An 18,042-nucleotide genomic window follows, 5' to 3' on the forward strand; every position below is an offset into this window, starting at 1 on the left:
CACACTCCCCGTACATTAGTATCAACCACAGAGACTTGTCACTTCCCACTGCATGGTACACTTCCAAATGCTCATCTTGCCCACTGCAACCTATGTAGTATATCCAAGTGGTTACGCCCGCCATCAGGAAGGAACTGCCGGGATTGGAGTCATGGGCCCGGATAGAGAAGAGGGCCCCCCCTCACACCCACTGTACTGCAAAGCCTGCCCTGCAAGAATACTGACTGTCTGGTGCAGGCTGGCTATCTGGGGTAGATGCTGTCTGTATGGGACAGGGGCTGGCTATCTGGGGCAGGAGCTGACTGTCTGGTGTAGGCTGGTGGGGGCTGGCTATCTGGGGCAGAGGCAGGCTGGCGGTGGCATAGGCTGGCTGTATGTGACGGGCTGGCTAGCTGGGTCTTCGGCAGGCTGGCTGGGGCTGGCTATCTGGGGCAGTGGCTGACTGGTGCAGGCTATCTAGGGCTGGCTGGGGCATATGCTGGCTGTATGGAGCAGGGTCTGGCTATCTGGGGCTGGCTGTCTGGGGCAGAGGCTGGCTGTATGGGGCAGGGGCTGACTATTGGGGGTTGGGGCAGGCTGGCTGGAGCTAGCTATCTGGGGCTGGCTGTCTGGGGCAGAGGATGGCTATCTGGGGAATGGGCTTGCTGGCTGTCTGGGGCAGGGGTTGACTGGGGCTGGCTATCTGGGGCAGAGGCTGGCTGTATGGGACAGGGGCTGACTATATGGGGCTGGGGCAGGCTGTCTGGAGCTAGCTATCTGGGGCTGGCTGTCTGGGGCAGGGGATGACTTTCAGGGGCAGGAGCTGGCTGGCTATCTGGGGCAGGGGTTGACTGTCTGGTGCTGACCCGGCTGAGGCTGGACTGGCAACAACAGTCAGACAGCAGGGCTAAGCTAGAGAGATACAATGGGGCTCGAGGTTTCAAAATTGCAAAGGAAGCCAAAAGACTGCGCTACTTTCATTGATAGACAGAAAGATCCTAATTATCAAGGGAATATATAATTAGTAATATACCATTGAAAATACTAATACCCACACATAATTGCTGCTGTTCAAAAAAAAAGGGAAAGGTGGGCAGGGGGCCCTGGCTATTTTGTCAGTCCCAGGCCCCACCATTTCTGATGGCAGCCCTGTCCAAGGTGACTGTCTCCCAGGGTACTTTCCTGGGCAGGATGGACAACACTTGGAACTATTTATGCAGTGGGTATCCTGTTACGTATTTCATTTTTACACTTGTATGTATTGTCTCCATGTTTTGCTTATCTGGCGCATTGGAACCTATGTAGGGCACCTAAGATGGCTGTATTGCCTGGTACTCTCATGTGTAGGATGAACAATACATTGTTCTGATGATTTTGTAACTAGTATTTTCTATTTTATAACACATCATGTGTAATTACTTCCAGGCATTGCTTATTTCAACTAGTGTAATCCTATGCAGAGCACCTATGATCGCTGCTTTGCCTAGAACTTTCATGGTTAGGACAAATAATCCTTGGAACTGATTATCCAAAATAGCCACCTCAGCACTGTGTTGTGTTCATGGTTTCTGTATTTTCTGCAAGTAGTAGCAGGAGCAGTTGTAGTAGTAGTAGTAGCAGGAGCAGTTGTAGTAGTAATAGTAGCAGTAGTAGTAGTAATAGCAGTTGTAGTAGTAGTAGCAGTAGTAGTAATAGCAACAGTTGTAGTAGCAGCAACAGTAGTAGTAGTAGCAACAGTAGTAGTAGCAGCAATAGTAGTAGTAGTAGCAGCAGCCGCAGTAGCAGCAGCAGTAGTAGCAGCAACAGTAGTAGTAGTAGCAGTAGTAGTAGCAGCAGTAGTAGTGGTAGTAGTAGTAGCAGCAGTAGTAATAGTAGCAGCAACAGTAGTAGCAGTAGTAGTAGCAACAGTAGTAGTAGCAACAGCAGCAATAGTAGTAGCAGTAATAGTAGTAGTACCAACAGTAGTAATAGTAGTAGCAACAGTAGTATTAGTAGTAGCAACTGTAGTAGCAGAAGCAGTAGTAGTAGCCACAGTAGTAGTAGTAGTAGTAGCAGCAGCAACAGTATTAATAGTAGTAGTAGCAGCAACAGTAGTAGTAGCAATAGCAGTAGTAGTAGTAGTAGCAACAGTAGTAGTATTAGTAGCAGTAGTAGTAGTGGCAGCAACAGTAGTAGTAGTAGCAGTAGTAGTGGTGTTAGTAGTAGCAACAGTAGTAGTATTAGTAGTAGTAGTGGCAGCAAAAGTAGTAGTAGCAGTAGTAGTGGTGGTAGTAGTAGCAACAGTAGTAGCAACAGTAGCAGTAGCAGTAGTAGTAGCCACAGTAGTAGTAGTAGTAGCAGCAGCAACAGTATTAATAGTAGTAGTAGCAACAGTAGTAGTAGCAATAGCAGTAGTAGTAGTAGCAACAGTAGTAGTATTAGTAGCAGTAGTAGCAGCAGTAGTAGTAGTGGCAGCAACAGTAGTAGTAGTAGCAGTAGTAGTGGTGTTAGTAGTAGCAACAGTAGTAGTAGCAGTAGTAGTATTAGTAGTAGTAGTGGCAGCAAAAGTAGTAGTAGCAGTAGTAGTGGTGGTAGTAGCAGCAAAAGTAGTAGCAGTAGTAGTAGTAGCAACAGTAGTAGTAGTGGCAACAGTAGTAGTAGAAGTAGCAACAGTAGTAGCAGAAGCAGTAGTAATAGCAACAGTAGTAGTAGCAGTAGTAGCAACAGTAGTAGTAGAAGTAGTAGTAGCAGCAACAGTAGTAATAATAGTAGCAGGAACAGTAGCAGTAGAAGTAGTAGCAACAGTAGTAGTAGTAGTAGTAGTAGTAGTAGTAGTGGCAACAGTAGTAGTAGTAGTGGCAGCAACAGTAGCAGCAGTAGTGGTGGTAGTAGTAGCAACAGTAGCAGTAGCATCAGCAACAATAGTAGTAGCAACCATAGTAGTAGTAGTAGCAGTAGTAGTAGCTGTAGCAGCAAAAGTAGTAGCAACAGTAGTAGCAGTAGTAGTAGTAGCAACAGTAGTAGTAGTGGCAACAGTAGTAGTAGAAGTAGCAACAGTAGTAGCAGAAGCAGTAGTAATAGCAACAGTAGTAGTAGCAGTAGTAGCAACAGTAGTTAGTAGTAGTAGCAGCACTAGTAGTAGCAGTAGTAGTGGTAGTAGTAGTAGCAGCAGAGTTCTTGGCATCCAAACACACAACCAACCGACCACCCCTGATATAGCTGTGATCTTTCTAGGTGAATGGACATACATTACCTACTGTCAGACATTCTAGCAGAATAATATGTGTTGGAGTCATGTATAACCCAACTCCACTGTTGTAAATGTAATGTGGTTCCTACTGACCATAAGGGGAGGTGAGGGGCAGGCTGGGCCTGAGAGCAGTTTTAAGGACATCACTTGTAGCTGGGAGGCAGCAGATGCTTCTAGTGATTGCAATTGTTATAACACAATCAGAGCTGCCTGGTATTCGCTGCCTTCCTCCCAGCCACCAGATGGATCCATGCAGCGTGCACTTGTGTCAGTAGCGCTGCAGCTCAGTAGGGACGTCTCCCTTTTACAGCTCTTTTACTCACTCATAGCCTTCACGGATCTGAAATATAGCACCTAGTGCTGACTCACTGTCTCCGTCTCAGCTGGTGCTTCTGCAGTGGTCACTCAGTAGGTACTTGATGGCTTCTGTCATCTCACCACTGCAGCAATAATGCTTTGCCCAGACTCTTGTCTCTCACAGCAGACCTGAGACAGCTCACCCCGCTCTTCACTCCCTGGCCTCAACTGCACAAGGGCAGCCACAAACACACTGTCCTGTTGCTGGTTTGTCTCAGTTTTGGTACGTAATGGCTCCACCTGGTGGCAGCCTCTTATATTGCAACATACAGTGTTTCCTGTCAGAGCCAGGGGTATCGCATATCAAACCTTTTAAAGAGGATAGGTGAAGTTAACCATAGCAACCAATCATCTTCTAGCTATCATTTATCAAGTAAATTCTATAAAATGAGAGCTAAAAGCTGATTGGCTGCTTGGGTTACTTCTCTTGCCCGCTTTAGAAGCTTTGATACATTTCTCCAGTGTATGTTGTATGGCAGGACCATGCTCCCCTTACTACAACTTTTAAATTCGACAACCTACCTGAGCGTGAAGTTGAACTCGTGCAATCCTGTGAGTTCTTACATTTATTTGATGATTTAGATTCTTGCGTTTGCTATACACTAACACCGACTCCACTTCATGGTGTATTTTATGATTTATACATATGGCATGTTCTATGAACTTTTGAAAGTCAATAACTTATAAAAAAAAGTGTCCAGTAAAGCCATGGCCAAATGTTTTGAGAATGACACAAGTATTGTTTTTCACAAAGTTTGCTGCTTCAGTGGTTTTAGACCTTTTTGTCAGATGTTACTATGGTATACTGAAGTAAAATAACAAGCATTTCATAAGTGTCAAAGGTTTTTATTGACAATTACATTAAGTTTATTCAAAGAGTCAATATTTGCAGTGTTGACTCTTCTTTTTCAAGACCTCTGCAATTCGCCCTGGCATGCTGTCAATCAACTTCTGGGCCACATACTGACTGATGGCCACCCATTCTTGCCAAATCAATGCTTGGAGTTTGTCAGAATTTGTGGGTTTTTGTTTGTCCATCCGCCTCTTGATGATTGACCACAAGTTCTCAATGGGATTAAGGTCTGGGGAGATTTCTGGCCATGGACCCAAAATTTAGATGTTTTCCGAGCCACTTAGTTATCACTTTTGCCTTATGGCAAGGTGTGCTCCATCATGCTGGAAAAGGCATTGTTTGTCAGCAAACTGTTCTTGGATGGTTGGGATAAGTTGCTCTTGGAGGATGTTTTGGTACTATTCTTTATTCGTGGCTGTGTTCTTAGGCAACATTGAGAGTGAGCCCACTCCCTTGGCTGAGAAGCTACCCCACACATGAATGGTCTCAGGATGCTTTACTGATGGCATGACACAGGACTGATGGTAGCACTCACCTTTCCTTCACCGGACAACCATTTTTCCAGATGCCCCAAACAATTTAACAGTGAAAATAACTTTACCCCAGTACTCAGCAGTCCTATCCCTGTACCTTTTGCAGAATATCAGTCTGTCTCTGATGTTTTTTCTGGAGAGAAGAGGATTCTTTGCTGACCTTCTTGACACCAGGCCATCCTCCAAAAGTCTTCACCTCACTGTGCGTGAAGATGCACTCACACCTGCCTACTGCCATTCCTGAGTAAGCTCTGTACTGGTGGTGCCCCGATCCCGCAGCTGAATCAACTTTAGGAGACGGTCCTGTCGCTTGCTGGACATTCTTGGGTGCCCTGAAGCCTTCTTCACAACTATTAAACCTCTCTCCTTGAAGTTCTTGATGATCCAATTAATGGTTGATTTAGGTGCAAATTTACTAGCAGCAATATCCTTGCCTGTGAAGCCCTTTTTGTGGAAAGCAATGATGACTGCACGTGTTTCCTTGCAGGTAACCATGGTTAACAGAGGAAGAACAATTATTTCAAGCTCCATCCTCCTTTTAAAGCTTCCAGTCTAACTCAATTAGCATGACAGAGTGATCTCCAGCCTTGTCCTCGTCAACACTCTCACCTGTCTTAATGAGCTGGTCCTTTTATGGCAGGACTGAAATGAAAATGTTGTTTTCGGGATTAAGTTCATTGTCATGGCAAAAAGGGGCTTTGCAATTAATTGCAATTCAACTGATCACTCTTCATGACATTCAGGAGTATATTCAAATTGCCATCATAAAAACTGACGCAGCAGACCGTGTGAAAACCAATACTTGTGTCATTCTCATAACTTTTGGCCATGGCTGTAGACTGAGAGGATTAAAAGTTGTTGGAAAGTTGGTATTTTGTCTTTTAAAGGACTGGATCTTTAAAAATCACAGCCCAGCCCTTGTTAGCTTCGTCACATAGTCTGTTTGTTGTTTGCGTGAGTGCTGTCTGTGGTCACTATTTATAGACGTGCTAGTGTCCCGTGCGTTTCAGCAGAAGTGAGGGCCTATTTTCAGCACCTGAATGGATGCCACTGTCATGCCAGGTACCTGCACGTAGCACCCTGGGGTACTAGAGAGTTTTCAGAAGTCAGATCCCTTTATCAGGACGTGTATAAGGTAAGAAATGAATGTTAATGTTTCTTTAGAAAGTGTTTATGTAATATAAGAACATGGTTTTACATGACCTCATCAACATAGCTGCAAATAGGACATGGGGGTTATATTACACTGCACCTTTATGACAGCAGTATATAGAAATATATAAATATTGCAATATTAAATATACTTTTAGCATTATTATTATTATCCTAATTATTTATAAAGTGCGGACATATCACGCTGCAGTGTACATTGAGGGGACCATGACATGACACATGCAATAACAAATATAACTTCCATATGTCCTACCTTGGACTGAGATAGCAAAAGTTTCCTTATGTATTTATCTTCTGACATGTAAGCTTACAATCTTATTAAGAATTAATATGTACGTATGATCTTATCTTCATCACATCAGACTTTAGTAAAGTTTATAAAGTTTGCTAGTAATCGGTATGCCACAGTAAATGTGATACTTGTGATACAATAGTTGCTATAACAGTGTTTTGGACAAATGAGATGGTTCTGTATATGATTTTGCACCAGTTAAACGTAACAAGCTGTCACATTACCAGCCCAGCGTGACATTCCCAAGGTCATTAAGGTTTCCTCAATACTCAGTGTATTTGTTTTCATGCACCACCTTACAGACATCTATTATTATATACACAATACACTTCTGCTACAATATAAACTTTCTTAGAGTGCTGTAGGAATTTTGTTTACATACGTTACCATTATGTTTACCAAGATAGCCTGCAGCACATACTGGGCCTGATTCAGAGCCGGACGCTCTTTCAGAGCGCTCACTCTGAATCAGTGCCCTCTGTCTCTTTTTTAGAGCGGCCTCCTGGCCGCTCGCATAGCTGTGGGTGACCACCCACAGCTATAGCGAGTGGCCAGGAAGATGGTCGCGATGGTCAAGACCATCGCGACCATCAGGCTTTCGACGAGACCCTTGTGGTAGGGTCTCATCTGCCGCAAGCCCAGGAGTGCTTTTGGCTCTATCAGAGCCAAAAGCACTCCCACTGACATCACTTGTGATGTCAGTGGGGCCAGCCCCAGACGATAGGCGTTCCCATGGGAACGCCTCCGTCTGACCAGCCACGCCCCCGGCACGCCCACCAAAGGGGGCGTGCTGTCACTCACCATCGACAGCACGCCGCCTTTGGTGCGAGACCCATAGCGACGGCTTGCCCGTCGCTATGCGGGTCTCGCGCATGCGCACGACGGAGCCGGCTCCCTCGTGCGCATGCGCACTGCCCCAACATGAACCCGCTTGCGAGCGCTCAGCACTCGCGAGCAGGTCTGAATCAGGCCCACTGTACCTTCCCCTGCTAGCCAGGAAAGGTGACGGGTATATTGCATCCTGCTGGGCAGATATTGGGCCTGATTCAGAGATGGACGCAGTGTCCATGTCGGGTGCAATCTGGCGTTTTTTTTCCCAGTCTGCGCATGGGTCCATGTCGCACGGTGCATACATCCCAATGGTTACTGCTAGGGGGACGCAGAACGAATATGGACACACAAAGAGGCAATTTAATTTGCCATTTTTGGGTGGTAACGAGGGCGGCTAGCCAGACGTGGGCATGTCGTGGTCAGCGACTGCGGCCGTTTCCACAGTTGCACTGAATTTGGCGGCCATGTTCAGATGGACATACTTCGCCTCTATAGGGCTGGTACAATGGGCCTGATTCAGACCCGTTCGCTAGGATGCGTTCGCACGCAGCCGTCAGCAGCCTGAGTATGCAAATCCTGCGATCGCTAGCAAGATATTAGCACGCCCACTATGTCTTGCCGTGCAATAACAGTATGTATTTAGACGCCCACCAGCCTGACACAAGACGCCCACGTTCCCTTAGTAACACACGTCATCGAGTAACATCGGACCTATACGCAGCACTTGTGGCTGACCATACCCTACCGCAAGCACTGCAAGTGCTGCTGTGTGCAATTTGGCCATGTGACGTGTATGCTGATGCTGTGTCTTAATTATGCACGCCCATGAAACGGCGCTCAGACGCACAGACACGCCTGCTTTCGCACCACCACACCACCATTATCATCGACCACCCCCTGTCACCACCCACAAATGTCTCGTCCTGTCACTCATGCTAGCGGAGCGTCTGTGTACAGGGTGCGGACACTTCCAGATTGCATGGACTAGTTCATGCACGCGCATTGCGTCTTGTATGCATGCGCAGATTGCAAACATCGTCAGGCTACGTGCGAACGCATCCTAGCAAACGGGTCTGAATCAGGCCAAATGTTCCATGCTGTGTCCTATGTGTTTTCGATGGTGCTTCTTATTATGTACCAGCGGCAGCTTAGCACCACAGCTGGTGGGCATCTCTGTGGCATTGGTATAGAGGCACAGTTGCGCTGTGGAAAAAAAGCCGCAATCTTTAGCATCCACCTTTGAATCTGGCTTATTGTCTCTGCTATACAGTATCCCTTAGTTGACCATGCACCTGCCTAGACCTGGGCTGTAAGCTATTTTAAGAGCCATTGCATAATTTATGTCTGAAAGACAAAAGAGAAGATTGTTGTTGCACAGGTGTTTGTGCAGTATGAGTAGTACGTAAATGTGCAGTGTCAGCATAGGCGTCAGGACGAAAGGGGCAAGGGGGAGGCTTGTCCCCCCAAACATTTGAAAAGCTCAGCGGCCGTGGACAATCAGGGGGGGCGCTTTATAGCAATAGGCTGCACCGCATGGAGGAGATGTATTGTGCGGTCTTTAAGTTAAAACACTGCACATTACACTTCCTCCTCTGTGTGGTGTAGCGGCCACTGCTACAGTTCCTGCATGCCTAGCTAATACCCCTTTTACACCAACTGAATAACCCGGGTTATTGCGGGGTCGACCTGGGTCGATGCTCTGTGTGAACGGCTCCCAGAAAAAATTCCCGGGTTGATTTACCCGGGAATCTTACTCGGGTTGAGAGCAGGGTTGAACACGGGTTGTTCCCGGGTCATGAGGCAGTGTGAACGGGTGCTACCCTGCTTATTTGACCCAGCTAGCTCTGAAAGATGCTGATTGGAGCTTCTGGGGCACAGGCAGGTGATGTAATTTGTCAGTGCCCTGCAGAGAGAGACACACATGAAGCCATCGCTTGCCTGCCTATCCTTCTACACCACAGCAGCCTGACCAGCAGCCACAAAAGCAGGCAGGCACACAGCCTGCCACAGCCAGAACTGCAGGCTGCACCACAGCCTGACCAGCAGCCACAAACACAGGCTAATACACAGCCTGCCACAGCCAGAACAGCAACCTGTAGCAATGCTGTAAGCAGTCCCCACCCCTCTCTTTTGTTGCCTTTTGTGACCTCATCTTTGTCAGCCCTTAAAAAAGTCCATTTTTAATGACATCTATAGGGAAAAGCAGGGATTACCCGGGTTCAGTGTGAACGGGGCAAACCCGGGTCTAACCCGAGTCGAATTGCAGTGTGAACGGGGTCTGAAGCAGAGTTCGTCCCGGGATTGACCAGTGTTCAAATTCCAGGGTCAGACCCTGGATTTTGGTGTAAAAGGGGTATAAGAGAGAGGAAGGGAGGGAAGAGGGGAAGGGAGGAGGGAGGGGGGCGCAGGGCCCCCCCAACATAAAATCATTCTGATGCCCCTGAGTATCAATATATTCTGTAGTATATATATATATATATATATATATATACAGAAGTGCATACGTATGTCGCTGGCGTTAGGTATTAGTGTAGATAAAGGGGCAAGTGCAAAGTTGAAGACAACACAGTGTTGCGGATGTGCTTCACACTGCACATGCTCCGAAGCTGAGCCAATGTAGCTATGGGCGCTGCAGAGTTATACACAGCTTAGTCACATCTCCACTTGCGGGTGAAGTAGTGCAACTGGGTGATACTGGGGCAATCACACCTAGTCAGGGCATGTTGTCAGAATTGCAGGCTGTGCAGAGTTGTACATACACACAAATACACCTGTTTTCAGACATATCATGTGCACCAAGGATAGGATAGTACAAGAACGCACTCACAGGGGAGTAGCGAGGGTGGTTCTAGTGGAGCATGAGCTCCGGATGCCAAAATGGACAGAGGGCGCCATTCAGGTTTCTGGAATCCATGGGGCGCTGCACAGTATGATGGCCTATCACCTGTTAGTTTTATCTCGGTTTGTTTGCTCTATATCTTATAAGTTACAGATCTGAGCAGGGCCGCCATCAGGGGGGGACTGTGGGGACTCCAGTCCCGGGCCCGGAGAGAGAGGCGGCCCGGGTAGCGGAGATGTGAAATGCAGTGATGTGCGATACCGCACATCACTGCTGGAATGCACCGGGGGCAGCCAAAGAACTAAAGAGACTTGATGGCATTTAATAAATGGAGCCGGCCACAAGCCAATCACAGTAGCTTGCAGAACGGCAGCCAGCCAATCAGCAGCGGCCGCTGCTGATTGGCTACAGTTCCGCGAGCCAATCACAGCTCGTGGAACAGCATCCAGCCAATCAGCAGCGGCCGCTGCTGATTGGCCGGCTGCCGTTCAGCGAGCTGTGATTGGCTTGCGACCTGCTCCATGTATTAAATGCCACCGAGACTCTTCTTCTCTTCTCTGGCAGCTGCCGGTGCATTCCACCAGTGACACGCGGTACCTCACATCACTCTGCGCTGGCTGCCCAGGTAAGTGTCCAGGTAAGTTTGGGCTCTTTTGTAGGGAGGGAGTGCCTAATGTATGTATTATATACAGTATATATATATATATATATATATATATATATACACAGTATATATACAGAGTGTGTGTATATATATATATGTATGCATATATACAGTGTGTGTACATATACAGTATATATACAGTGTGTGTGTATGTATATATATATATATATATATATATACATATAATCACACACATACATGTGGGTAAGTGCTGTTATATCAGTTGCTGTGCAGACACTTGCATGCTTTTAATTTAATATAGCTAAGCACCAGAGGCTTTTGTTTGTGTATGTTATATATATGTGTGTGTATATGTGTATATATATATATATACACACACACCATCTTGTGCTTAGATATATTAAATTAAGAACATGCAATTAAAAATGTCAGCACAGCAAGTAATATAACAGAACTTACAAATGATTAATCTGTGCCCCCAATAGGCCCAGCCTTCCCTGTCTCTCACCCCCAAAGTAGCTCCATCCACAGCTCCGCCCACTTCTGCCCCATACCCCGGGGCGAGGGGGGCCCTGCCTAATTTGTCAGTACCGGGCCCCACCATTTCTGATGGCAGCCCTGGATCTGAGATCCGTTTCTACATTTCATGCTCCCTCAAGCTGCCCAGATTGTCTACCCTCCGGCCCCCCCTCCTCTGTGATCATTTTCTGTCAATTTAACTTAAATGATCAGAATATATAATACAATCTGCTCTATTGACTAATAACAATGATTCAAATGAGATGAAAGTCAGATAGGTGCTATACATAAATAAATCAGTGCCAAAGGAGCTATCCCTTAATGTCAGATAGTGCATCACCGAAGCATTCTATTCCCTCAATGGGACCTCAATGTCAAGTGTCATATCGCCACTGTTTGCTGTCTTTCTATTCATTTCAGTATTCCCCCGCAGGCTGGCAATAACCCACTGGCACAGTTGAGTACAGGGGGGGTGCTTTGACATGCACTTTCTCCGGGTGCCGTGGTTCCACGCTACTCCTCTGTGCACTCATGTATGTGTACAGATGGGTGCAGTCCGGCTGTAGCGACATTCGTACAACTCTGGCTATGGGTGAATATACGCATTTAGGCCCTGATTCAGAGCCGCTCGCAAAAAGCAAGCGCTCGCTCTGAATCAGGGAGGCCGCTTTTTTTTTTTTAAAACCGGCCTCCTGGCCGCTCGCTACGCTGTGGGTGACCATCCACAGCTTTTGCGAGCAGCCAGGTGATGGTCGCGATGGTCGCGACCATCGGCTTGCAATAAGACCCTTGTGGTAGGGTGTCATCTGCCGCAAGCCCCATTGAGCTTCCGGCTCTAATGACTCGTGATGTCAGTAGGGCCCCCCTCAAACGGCAGGCGTTCCTTCAGGAACGCCTACGTTTGACCAGCCACCCCCCTTCCCCGACTACAAAACGGGCGAGCTGTCGATCAACATCAACACCCGCCCTATTTGTAGCGAGCCCCGGAGCAAGTCAATTTCTCACTCGCTCCGGGGCTTGCGCACACGCATTGTGCACCCCGCGTGTGCAATGCCCCAACATCGATCCGCTTGCGAGCGCATTGCGCTTGCGAGCGGGTCTGAATCAGGCCCTTAGTTCCATGCTCACATTGCAGGAGCAATTACTCCCTGACTCTGCAACAGCCCCAAAATCTGTATAACATTATTACTGTTTTTTATACATGTTGTTTACATATACTTTATTCATTTTATTATTTTTGCCCATTATTGTATATGTCTCTTCAACAACAATGAAACTGTTAGATGAAATTAAGTGATTAGGCCTAGAGCCAATGGGGTTTTAGATGCAGTCTGTAACAATATTAAAAATGCTAGAAAAACATGTAGTCAGCAACCACATTTTTACTTTAGGACTCTGAGCAGTGTGACATTTTAACTTGCTTGATGACAGTCCCATGTAATGAACTCTGTGTTAGATCACACTTGGCTTTTTTGCAATTTAGGGCCCCCAGATCTTGTTTTCTTAAAGATTAATTAATATAATTGTAATTACTATTTTGATAAGTTGTGCAAGTTGGAGAACTGTATGGTGTTATTACTGTTGCTCTAATTTCAGTATCCCAACATTAATCCTAAATATCATTAAGAAATTGCCAATTGCTTGCTACCATATTTCTTCGAAAGACCATGCCACGGCCTATTTCATTGTTAATAAATAAGCTCCGTTTAGCAGCCTAATGGTAGTTTGTTTGCCTCTATTACTGTACAGATCACAATTAAACAAACAGATTAGTGGAACAGAGCATTTCTGTATACTATATGTCATGATGTCACTCATTATATTGTGACAACCAAATCCTATAAGCAAAATATTTCAGATTTCCTATTGAAATGCTTTGGGATGACAAGTAAATATCAAAATACCTCAGCATTGCATTTACCATTTTCATGTTACCGGTGGTATTATGCCTTTTATGGGTTTATTTACTAAGCATTGGGTACTAAAACCCAATGCTTCTGATCATATTTATGCCTGATATTTAATAGGGCAATGCTTTTACTTGCCTGTTTTGCTAGTAAAATTATTGCCCTTTTAAATTTCTGGCATAAACATGATTAGAAGCACTGGGCTTTAGTACCAGACGTTTAGTAAATAAATCCCGTAGACTCTTTTAGAGCTGAAAAGAAAAGCTTTGTGGAATATAATGGTATAATGAAATCAATGTGCTTTTTTTCTTAGGCTTAAAGTCTACTAGACGAGGTGCTTCTCAGTTAACATCAGCTTAGAGTGCAATATTTGCTCATTTTCTTGCTATTTTCCAGCCTGCTGCATGTAACACCATGGCATTACAATAGGAAATGGTTATGATTTAATGCTTCTTTAATGAAGTTTTAAAATAAATAGTTAATTTTTTTCCAAACCAGTAATTGGAGTGTATATAGTAGGAGAGGCCAAATCAAATATATGTCATTAACTACATACATTAAGTTCTCTTATACAATGTGTTATGTAATATAGATTAAAAGTACAGTCCAGTTTCATGTAATCTACACAATCAAACTTGGTTAATAGACCAGCCAGTGCAGTAGCCAGCTAACATTTACATTTTGTGTATTTTCACATTTACAGCTATGGATAACTTTGAATATAGCATTCAGATCAATGACCGCGACTGGGAGGAATTTTACTCCGCGGCTGAGGAATGTGGCTTAATGCAAGTGGCACTGGCCACAGAGGAGGAACTATTGCTGAGTGACACAGAACGAGAAGACACCACATACTCTGAAACATCCAGCAAGCTAAAGTTCATCCGGGTCAGCTTATGTCCACCAGAAGAGGAACATCCTCTAGCACAGGGCACCCAGCCAGTTGTATATCCACCAACCCTGAATAGCTACAATCAGACAGGTCCAAGTGATGATGTATTGTCGGGAAGTGAAGATGAGGATATCGGATCTGTTACCAGGTTTCTATGTCAGAGGGAACATCTCTTGTGCAAGAAGAAAGTGGTCCAGCATAGTACAGACATTCCATTTCCAAAGCAAGGTGACGATTATTGCACAGCCATCTCATACATAGATAAATCAATAGTCGGTCCAATGAGTGAAAGTTTAGCTGGACAAATAAAGACGTGCCATTATGAAGTAGACACCAAGCATCATACAGCTAACACCACAACAGAGAGATGTAATCACTCTGTGACCTTTAATGGAGAAGTACAAATGGGACACCCTAGTAATGGACATGAAGCTTCCTTAGAGGCAGGTGTTCATTCATGTACTACTATAGGGTTGCTTTCTCCTAACGACTCAGAAGATTGTGCACAGAGTAATAGGAGTTGCCTCTCAATAAATAAGGAACTACAGCTTGGGAACAATCAAAATTCTAATAAGTCCATAAGTGTCACTGAAATTTGGCAGTTGAAACAAGAGACTACTTTGCCAGTAAGCTTGGGACAAAATGCTCAGGTAAGTGAAGAATGTGAAAACTATCACCTCCCAAGGAATGATCAGCTCGAGCATGGATTTGTGGAGACTCTTTGCTCCAAGCACAATAGTCTTCTGGGTGACACCTCGAAGAATGTTATTAAGGACAGAAGTCTACAGGTTGCAATCAAAGCCATCGGAAATTCCTCAGCCGTGCAGCAAAATATCCCAATTCCCATAGCTGGAAATCTGGAATTACACAGTTCCAAATCACATAGTGCGGTAATTGCAAGTAATGCCACAGGGAATACACATGAGACCAATACTGTCTGTGATGGAGGATCTGCAGCTGGTCATGCAACCACCACATACAGCCGTGAACCCATTAGTGCTGCAGGACAATCTCTGCAAAACAGGCAGCCACCAAAACATCTCCCTTCAGCCTCCCGTAGGGACACGGCCCTCACACTCCCTGAAATGTATGATTTTTTCTTTGATGATTTTTCAGACAAAGGAATTGCTGAGCCTGAAACACACATGACAAGTCAAGACGGAATCATGTATACCCCAGACATGTATGAATACTTTTTTGTTGAAGATAATGAGGAAAGTAGACCCACAAAAAATAAACACGAGAATACACGAGAAGTATCAAGCACAGATTTGGCTGTGGCTTCAAACCCATCAGAGGCTATCTCTTGGCCTGAGGCCTATGAGTTTTTCTTTGCTGATGGGCCTCAAGATCCAGACAGGAAAGGCCTCATGTTCAGTATACCACCATCCCAAGCAGTGAGTTCTGCTGACGTACTCCAGTCCTTTGTGCCTGGCAGACTAAAAGGATTTAGAGTAAGAGGGACACATCACAGGAGAACACCAGATACAAGGCTCTTTCCTCAGGAAGGTCAAGGGGCATTCGAAGAAACAAATTTAGCAACAGGTAAAAGCATCAATATGACACACGAACTGGAAAAGAACCACAACAGTAATGTCATCCATTCAGGATATTAACACTCTACTACTAACATAGCTATAATAAGGACATTTATATAAATACTATAACGCTTTGCTTTCTTACTTTAATATTTATTTTCAGGCTCCCTTGCAGAATATTTGTCACCCAGCAGGAGTGATGCATGCTTGGTGTTCCTGGCCTTTGCATCTTGGGCTGTGAAAACTTCAGACATGCAATCAGCAGATGGATGGAAGACAGGTGTGTCTAATCTTCCTGGCTACAGCCAGGGGCAAGAATATAGTTTTGGTGAAGTCATTTATGCCAGTTCCTCATGAGTGGCACAAGCTACATTTACACAATATAGTGGGATCACGAAAGCCATCATTGTATCTACATTTTTAGTAGTTAAGGGACACGAACCAATAGGCCAGATCGATAACAGGCTGGTTAGTGTGTGTGGGAAGTACATCTTCCAATATCAAATTAGACTGCTGCTTTGGCTGTGCAAATCCACTTTATTTTTATCTATTTAAAATTACTATCGTGCTTTAGTTATAAAGTATTAGTAACATGTTGAAAAATAATAGTGTAGGGATATAAAATAAAAGAGGAGAGAAAGGACTCCGTTCAGTTTTTAATCTAAAGAATCATTAGAAATGGGTCACTTATTGAGTCCACGGTTGGTGAGTAGAACAAACTTATATAGGACTATCATATTTAGACCTTTGATTGTCTGTATATTTATGTTTTGGCAAACAAATTGGTATTCTTTGGTTCTGTGCTACTCCTCTCCAGCCAAAAAGTCTTTAGGAGTGACTTAAGCAGCTTACAGTAAGTCACTCCTAAAGACTTTTTGGCTGGAGAGGAGTAGCTTAAGTTAAGCGAAGCAACCATGTAACCACCACATAACAGTTCCACTCCTTTCATTTAAATAAAATGTTGATAATTTCCTCCTAAAATACTGCAGTTTTCAGTGTTATTTAAATATTAAATTGATCATAACAGTGAAGGGACATCAGGGGGTCTATTTATCAAGATCGCCTCTGAAATGAAGGCTTATGGAATGCACTTCACACACAAAGTTGCCATCTGTAACAAAGACCTGCACTATTCAAAATAAATAAAAAATGGACAGCATACCTCCCAATCAGATCATAACCAGCCTTAGTGCTGGACATGCCTAGGTTATCTCTATAACAGGGAAACCACATGCATGGGGTCTATCTGCCATAATGAATATGAGCTCCAGGCGGGTTAGCGCAGGTACAGTGCTTTTATGGACAAGAGGGAAACAAAGAAATTGCTGTGTGGAGCGAGATAAACATTATTCTTTTTTTAATGTGTTACAAAGAGCATTTATAATGAGCAGTGTGTACTTTTCCAATAGTCTTTTAAATGTCTTTGTTTTCTAGCCCTATTGGCAAACATTGGCGCCGTCTCTGCCATTCGATATTTACGAAGACGCAGTAGAAGAGTCCGGCAGGAATCCTCACCACAGCCTGGAGACGAAACCTAGATCTCATCAACAACAACAAGATGTAGTCTGTAGACTAACCATCAAAAAAGCAGAGCGAGACAGCAGTTTGGATGTGAAGGCCTCTAGTTGGCGTGTAGATATGTCTGTAGCTCTTGTCCAGTCATTCCCTTGTGGCTGAAGCCACTGTTCACTTTGCAAGGCCTACTTACTGCCCTAGTATTGAACGTACTCATGATCAGCGTAATTCATATCACAGTAACTGAGTCAAGAAGTTGAACGAATAACGTGTGTATCAGACCTGCTCCACGTGAGCTGGTTTATGTGGGTCAAATTCAGAAGGTCACCAAGTTTTGTGAAGTGTTTTTGCTGGAAACTGTAAGTTGAATCACTGATGGAATTGGCCTGGCCCTGTTTGTCAGCTCAGCATTGTAAGCATCTTCAAGACTTTATAGACTAAAATAAGGGGTTTCTCAGAGCCGATGGCTGATATGACTAACCCTTTGCTTCCATAGAGACACCTGGAAGTCACAGTGGGAGATCAGTGGAAGTAGAAGTGAGTTATGTGATGTGATTGTTATGCCACCAGTGTTGCTGTGATACATAATAAATTGTGTCTAGTTTACTCCCCTCAATACCTGACTGGGCATTATGTTATTGTCTCTGCTTACATCCCATAATTCTCTATTCTCCTGAGCTGCCCGTGTGCTTGTACCTGGGGTCATAAATCAGGAGCAGTAAACTCGCTGTCCTGTGGTGAGGAAACAGATGCAGCAAATGTATGACAAAGCAGAATTCCTCTTTACAATGTCCCTACAGCATCTGATCTATACAATTGCAGGGAGTGTGGTCTTTAGAAACTCCCCAGACATGGAGGGAAGTTGGATAATAAAGCTCCCTGCTGACTTCTATAGAAAGTCTGATCCCAGTAGTTAGCTTGGTGATGAACAAACCTTGGCTCTTCAGTTGTTACTGTACT

The 18,042-nt window shown here is 44.8% G+C and overlaps 1 protein-coding gene across 1 annotated transcript; it reads left to right on the top strand.

Moving 5' to 3' along the window:
• The first annotated feature begins 5,915 nt into the window (after positions 1–5,915).
• PERM1 (PPARGC1 and ESRR induced regulator, muscle 1) lies at positions 5,916–17,698 on the top strand. The gene is made up of 4 exons (XM_088481103.1): positions 5,916–6,086; positions 13,841–15,574; positions 15,731–15,847; positions 17,002–17,698. The coding sequence occupies exons 2-4, from the start codon at positions 13,843–13,845 to the stop codon at positions 17,103–17,105; spliced, it is 1,953 nt and encodes a 650-aa protein (XP_088337229.1). The 5' UTR covers positions 5,916–6,086; positions 13,841–13,842; the 3' UTR covers positions 17,106–17,698.
• Positions 17,699–18,042: the final 344 nt, after the last annotated feature.

The sequence above is a fragment of the Taudactylus pleione genome, unplaced genomic scaffold (genome assembly GCF_031769625.1).
Source record: "Taudactylus pleione unplaced genomic scaffold, aTauple2 ptg000264l, whole genome shotgun sequence".
In the NCBI taxonomy this organism is placed as follows: Eukaryota; Metazoa; Chordata; class Amphibia; order Anura; family Myobatrachidae; genus Taudactylus; species Taudactylus pleione.

What these genes read in the sequence shown, in the direction of transcription:
- PERM1 (XM_088481103.1), top strand. Translation starts at nt 13,843, where the DNA reads ATGGATAACTTTGAATATAGCATTCAGATCAATGACCGCGACTGGGAG. An exon ending in AGAAACAAATTTAGCAACAG is followed by an intron (nt 15,575 to 15,730) that starts GTAAAAGCATCA and finishes ATTTATTTTCAG; the next exon opens with GCTCCCTTGCAGAATATTTG. An exon ending in AGCAGATGGATGGAAGACAG is followed by an intron (nt 15,848 to 17,001) that starts GTGTGTCTAATC and finishes TTTGTTTTCTAG; the next exon opens with CCCTATTGGCAAACATTGGC.